The 5,878-nt window shown below is 53.6% G+C and overlaps 1 protein-coding gene across 3 annotated transcripts; it reads left to right on the plus strand.

Moving 5' to 3' along the window:
- Window positions 1-1,868: 1,868 nt before the first annotated feature.
- On the plus strand, window positions 1,869-5,184 carry S100A16 (S100 calcium binding protein A16). 3 transcript variants are annotated; one of them, XM_074529307.1, is made up of 3 exons: window positions 1,869-1,918; window positions 3,182-3,343; window positions 4,638-5,184. In XM_074529307.1, the coding sequence occupies exons 2-3, from the start codon at window positions 3,188-3,190 to the stop codon at window positions 4,800-4,802; spliced, it is 321 nt and encodes a 106-aa protein (XP_074385408.1). In that variant the 5' UTR covers window positions 1,869-1,918; window positions 3,182-3,187; the 3' UTR covers window positions 4,803-5,184. The 3 variants fall into 3 exon arrangements, with proteins under 3 accessions (XP_074385408.1, XP_074385406.1, XP_074385407.1); XM_074529305.1 differs by lacking the exon at window positions 1,869-1,918 and adding an exon at window positions 2,183-2,505 and having other exon boundaries at window positions 2,722-3,343; XM_074529306.1 differs by lacking the exon at window positions 1,869-1,918 and adding an exon at window positions 2,550-2,641 and having other exon boundaries at window positions 2,722-3,343.
- Window positions 5,185-5,878: the final 694 nt, after the last annotated feature.

Genomic DNA, 5,878 nt, shown 5'->3' on the forward strand with positions numbered 1-5,878 from the left:
GGAGTATTTTTTGGTGGGAGAAGGAGGGGATCTGCCGGTGGAAAAAGGGGATTTGCTGACGGAAAAGGAGGACTTTTTGGTGGAAAAGGGAGATTTGCCAGTGGAAAAGGGGATTTGTTGGTGGAAAAGGGGATTTGTGGTGGAAAAGGAGGATTTTTTTGGAGAAAAAGGGGGGTTTACCAGTGCAAAAAGGAATTTGGCAGTGGAAAAGGAGGATTTATTGGTGGAAAAGGGGATTTTTTGGTGAAAAATGGTATTTTTTGGTGGAAAAGGGGATTTTTTTGGTGGAAAAGCAGGATTTGACAGAAAAGGGGATTTTGCTAGTAGGAAAAGGGGATTTGTTGGTGGAAAAGGAGAATTTGCTGGTAGAAAAGGGGAATTTGACAGTGGAAATGCAGGATTTGCTGATGGAAAAGGGGAATTTACTGGTGGAAATTTGGGATTTGCTGGTGGAAAAGGAATCTGCCAGTGGAAAAGGAGGATTTGTTGGTAGAAAAGGAGATTTTTCAGTGGAAAGGGGGGATTTGCCAATGGAAAAGCAGGATTTGCTGGCTGAGCTGGGGGCAGGGAGCGCTGGGGCCGTGCGTGGCTCTGAGTCCCCAGTGTCCCCCTGTGTCCCCCAGTGTCCCCCAATGTCCCCCAGTGTCCCCACGTCCCCGAGTGCCACCCGGTGCCCCCGGCTGGCCCCGGGGCTGTCCCGTGAGTCACCGGCGGAGCAGCCTCGGTGCCCCAGGGCCGGGCAGGGCGCTGCCAGCAGGGGGACAGGACAGGTGACGCCGATGTCACCGGGCGAGTGCAGGGACAGGTGACGCCGATGTCACCGATGTCACCCGGCCAGTGCAGGGACAGGTGACGCCGATGTCACCGATGTCACCGGGCCAGCGCAGGGTGGTGCCCAGGAGATTTTGGCCTCTGTGCTCCCAAATCCCTTCGGTTCCTGGGTTGGAGATGGAATCCCCAGACTCCAAAGCCACCGTTGGTGACAGCTCTGAGAGTTGGGGACAGCGATGGAGTGACCGCGGGCTGTGGCACCACAGGGGACAGAGGTGGACACAGGGACATGTGGGGACAAGAAGGAGAGCGTGGTTGGGCCTGGTGTCACCTCCCTGGGCCTGGTGTCACCTCCCCATCGTCCTGGGCCTGGTGTCACCTCCCTGGGCCTGGTGTCACCTCCCTGGGCCATTGTGGCAGGGCCTGGTGCCACCTCCCTGGGCCTGGTGTCACCTCCCCATCATCCTGGGCCTGGTGTCACCTCCCTGGGCCTGGTGTCACCTCCCCATCGTCCTGGGCCTGGTGTTACCTCCCTGGGCCTGGTGTCACCTCCCTGGGCCATTGTGGCAGGGCCTGGTGTCACCTCCCTGGGCCATTGTGGCAGGGCCTGGTGCCACCTCCCCAGCAGTGTCACCTCCCCATGGTGGCTGGGCCCGGTGTCACCTCCCTGGGCCTGGTGTCACCTCCCTGGGCCATTGTGGCAGGGCCTGGTGCCACCTCCCCAGCGGTGTCACCTCCCCATGGTGGCTGGGCCCGATGTCACCTCCCTGGGCCCAGTGTCACCTCCCTGGGTCAGGACAGGGCAGGGTCAGAGTGACAAAAGGGGACAGGAGGTGGCACAGGGCAGGTCCCTGAGTGAGCAGCAGGGCTGGGGACACCCTCAGATGGTGTCGCCAGCGTGGGGACAGTGCTGGGCCACCCCTCGAGGTCCCTGTGGCGGTGGCAGTGGCTGTGGCTGTGGCTGTTGTGGTCACTGTTGTCCCCTGGGCTGGGTTAAAGCACTCAGGGACAAAAGGGACAAAAGGGACACCCCCAGCCTGGCCGGGCAGGAAAGAGCCGGGCCTGGCCAAGGTGACGCCGTTTCCGTGTCATTGTCACCGGGATGTGACGGAGACACCGTCCTGACAGGCCCAGGCTGAACTTCCTGGTGGGGACAGTGGGGGGACAGGAGGGGACAGGAGGGGACAGCGAAGACAGGGAGGGGACATTGGGGACAGAGGGGAGAGGAGGGACAGGAGAGGACAGGGAGGACAGGAGGGACAGGAGGGGACAGGAGAGACAGGGGGCACAAAGAGCAGCCAGGAGGGGACAGGAGGGACAGGAGGGACAGGGGACACGAAGGGACAGGGGGGACAGAGGGGAGAGGAGGGACAGGAGAGGACAGGGGGGACAGGAGGGGACAGAAGGGGACAGGAGGGGACAGAAAGGGACAGGAGAGGTGCTCGGCAAGCCGGGACCTGCCCCGCCGGGCCGTTCCCGCAGCCGTGAAGCAACAGCGAGGGCAGGGCCGGTAATTCCTGCCGGTAATTCCGGCCCCGGTTCCTCCCTAACGAGCCCCGCGGCACCGAGCGGGACCGGCAGCACCGGCACGGCCCGGCCCGGGCGCGGGGGCGGCACAGGCGGCCCCGGGGCAGGGCAGGGCGGGCAAAGGTGGCACCGAGGATTTTGGGCAGGCACAGGTGGCACTGAGCAGTTCTGGGCGGGCACAGGTGGCACCATCTGGGGCGGGCAGAGGTGGCACCGAGCAGTTCTGGGCGGGCACAGGTGGCACCATCTGGGGCGGGCACAGGTGGCACTGAGGGGTTCTGGGCAGGCACAGGTGGTCCTGAGGATTTTGGGGGGCATCGAGGAGCTCTGGGGGCAGGCACAGGTGGCACCGAGGATTTGGGGCGGGCACAGGTGACCTCGAGGATTTTGGGTGGTATCGAGGAGTTCTGGGGGCGGGCACAGGTGGCACCGAGGATTTTGGGGGCAGGCACAGGTGGCACTGAGCAGTTCTGGGCGGGCACAGGTGGCACCATCTGGGGCGGGCACAGGTGGCACCGAGGACTTGGGGCAGGCACAGGTGGCACTGAGGGGTTTGGGGCGGGCACAGGTGGTCCTGAGGATTTTGGGTGGCATCGAGGAGTTCTGGGGGCGGGCACAGGTGGCACTGAGGATTTTGGGGGCAGGCACAGGTGGCACCCACTGGGGCAGGTACAGGTGGCACCGAGGATTTTGGGGGCAGGCACAGGTGGCATCGAAGATTTGGAGCGGGCTTAGGTGGCCCCGAGGATTTGGGAGTGATGAGGAAGATGAGAACTCCCCACACCCGCCCGGGGCCATTTTCCTTTTCTCAAGAATGGTTTTTCCCTTCTGGGGGTTTGTGCTGGAGCCCCCCGAGGGTCTCACCTGAGTTTTGTCCCCTCAGGGCACCATGGCCGAGTGCACGGAGCTGGAATGGGCCGTGCAGGTGCTGGTGAACAACTTCGACAAGTACTCGAGCCGCTGCTGCTGCTGCAAGAACCCGCGGCGCATCAGCAAGAAGGATTTCCGCAAGATGCTCAGCCGCGAGCTCAACCACATGCTGACGGTGAGCACGGGGGTGCAGGAACGGGGTTTTGGGGGGGTCCCCTCACCCTGAACCTGGCCTGAACATGGTCTGAACCTACACAAGCCATTTATCACCCCAGCCCTGTGAGGAGCATTAAAAACCAGAGCCAAATCAACATAAAATCTCTAATGCCCTACTCAGCCACCAGCCACATAGGACGGGTTGTAGCCACAACCCTAACCCCAGCCCTAATAACCAGCAGCATCTGCCTACACCAAATCGACCTAAAATAACAAATTGCCTACTCATCCATCAGTCACACAGGACTAGCAGCAGCTGCAACCATAACCCTAACCTCAACCCTAACCCTAACCCTAACCCTAACCCTAACCCAAACCCTAACCCTAACCCCTAACCCTAACCCCTAACCCTAACCCTAACCCTAACCCTAACCCTAACCTTAACCCTAACCTGAACCCAAATCCTAACCCTGACCCTAACCTAACCCTAACCTTAACCTTAACCCTAACATTAACCTTAACCCTAACCCTAACCTTAACCTTAACCCTAACCCTTAAGCTTAACCTTAACCTTAACCTTAACCTTAACCCTAACCCTAACCCTAACCTGAACCCAAATCCTAACCCTGACCCTAACCTAACCCTAACCTTAACCTTAACCTTAATCTTAACCCTAACCTTAGCCTTAACCTTAACCTTAACCCTAACCCTAACCCTTAACCCTAACCTTAACCCTAACCCTTAACCCTAACCCTAACCCTAACCCTTAACCTTAACCCTAACCCTAACCCTAACCCTAACCTTTAACCTTAACCCTAACCCTAACCCTAACCTTAACCTTAACCCTAACCCTAACCTTAACCTTAACCCTAACCAGAACCCTAACCCTAACCTTTAACCTTAACCTTATCCTTAACCTTAACCTTAACCCTAACCTTGGATGAGGGAAGAGACAAGGATCTGACTCCATGTTTCAGTAGGCTTGATTTATTGTTTTATGATCTATATTACATTAAAACTATACTAAAAGAATAGAAGCAAGGATTTCATCAGAAGGCTAGCTAAGACTAGAAAAAGAATGATAACAAAGATTTGTGGCTCGGGCTCTCTGGGCTGTGATTGGCCATTAATTAGAAACAACCAACATGGGCGCCAATCACAGATCCACCTGTTGCATTCCACAGCAGCAGATAATTAATATTTACATTTTGTTCCTGAGGCCTCTCAGCTTCTCAGGAGGAAAAAAATCCTAAGGAAAGGGATTTTTTTCATAAAAGATATCACAGTGACACAAGATATGTGTGACACCACAGGACACGGGGAACCGCCGCGCCGCTGACAAGCTCATCTGCGACCTGGATGAGAACAAGGACGGGCGCATCAGCTTCGAGGAGTACTGGACCTTGATAGGCGGCATCGCCAGCCCCATCGCGCAGATCATCCGCCAGCAGGAGCAGAGCGTCAAGCACACCAAGTAGACGCTGCTGGAACCCCCCTGGAACGCCCCAGCTCCTCCAATTCCCTGCTTTTTAATTTTATTTTTTGGTTTTTGTGCCCGCCCCGAGCATCTGGAACCCCCTGGAATCCCCCAGCTCCTCGCTTTTTAAATTTAATTTTTGTTTTCATGTCCGCCCCGAGCATCTGGAACCCCCCGGTACCCCCCAGCTCCTCCAATTCCCTGCTTTTTAATTTTATTTTTTTGTTTTCGTGCCCGCCCCGAGCATCTGGAACCCCCCTGGAACCCCCCAGCTCCTCCAATTCCCTGCTTTTTAATTTTATTTTTTAGTTTTTGTGCCCGCCCCGAGCATCTGGAACCCCCTGGAATCACCCAGCTCCTCCCATTCCCTGCTTTTTAAATTTTATTTTATTTTATTTTATTTTATTTCGTTTTATTTTATTTTATTTTATTTTGTTTTATTTTATATTTTATTTTACTTTATTTTACTTTATTTTATTTTGTTTTATTTTATTTTATTTTATTTTATTTTATTTTATTTTTGGTTTTTTTGTGCCTGCCCCGAGCCTCCAGGACCCCCCCCGGAACCCCCCAGCTCCTCCCATTCCCTGCTTTTTAAATTTTATTTTATTTCGTTTTATTTTATTTTATTTTATTTTATTTTATTTTATTTTATTTTTTGTTTTTTTGTGCCTGCCCCGAGCCTCCAGGACCCCCCCCCCCCGGAACCCTCCGCTCCTCCCATTCCCTGCTTTTTAAATTTTATTTTATTTCATTTCATTTTATTTCATTTCATTTTATTTCGTTTTATTTTATTTTATTTTATTTTATTTTATTTTATTTTATTTTATTTTATTTTATTTTACTTTATTTTATTTTATTTTATTTTATTTCGTTTTATTTTATTTTATTTTATTTTTTGTTTTTTTTTTGTGTCCGCCCCGAGCCTCCGGGACCCCCCAGCTCCTCCCATTCCCCGATTTTGTTTTCTCTTCTCCTCAGATTGTAGCGGATAATTTAACAGCATTGGATGGTGTTAAATTTCATACCTTAAATCCCATTTGAGATTTTAGATTGGATATATCTGAATATTCATCA

Source organism: Zonotrichia albicollis, chromosome 30 (assembly GCF_047830755.1).
Source record: "Zonotrichia albicollis isolate bZonAlb1 chromosome 30, bZonAlb1.hap1, whole genome shotgun sequence".
Lineage (NCBI taxonomy): Eukaryota > Metazoa > Chordata > Aves > Passeriformes > Passerellidae > Zonotrichia > Zonotrichia albicollis.

Bases quoted from the DNA above. Each gene is read 5' to 3' on its own strand.
- S100A16 (XM_074529307.1), top strand. From the start codon at position 3,188: ATGGCCGAGTGCACGGAGCTGGAATGGGCCGTGCAGGTGCTGGTGAAC. The intron at 3,344-4,637 runs GTGAGCACGGGG...GTGACACCACAG, and splicing joins AGCTCAACCACATGCTGACG to GACACGGGGAACCGCCGCGC.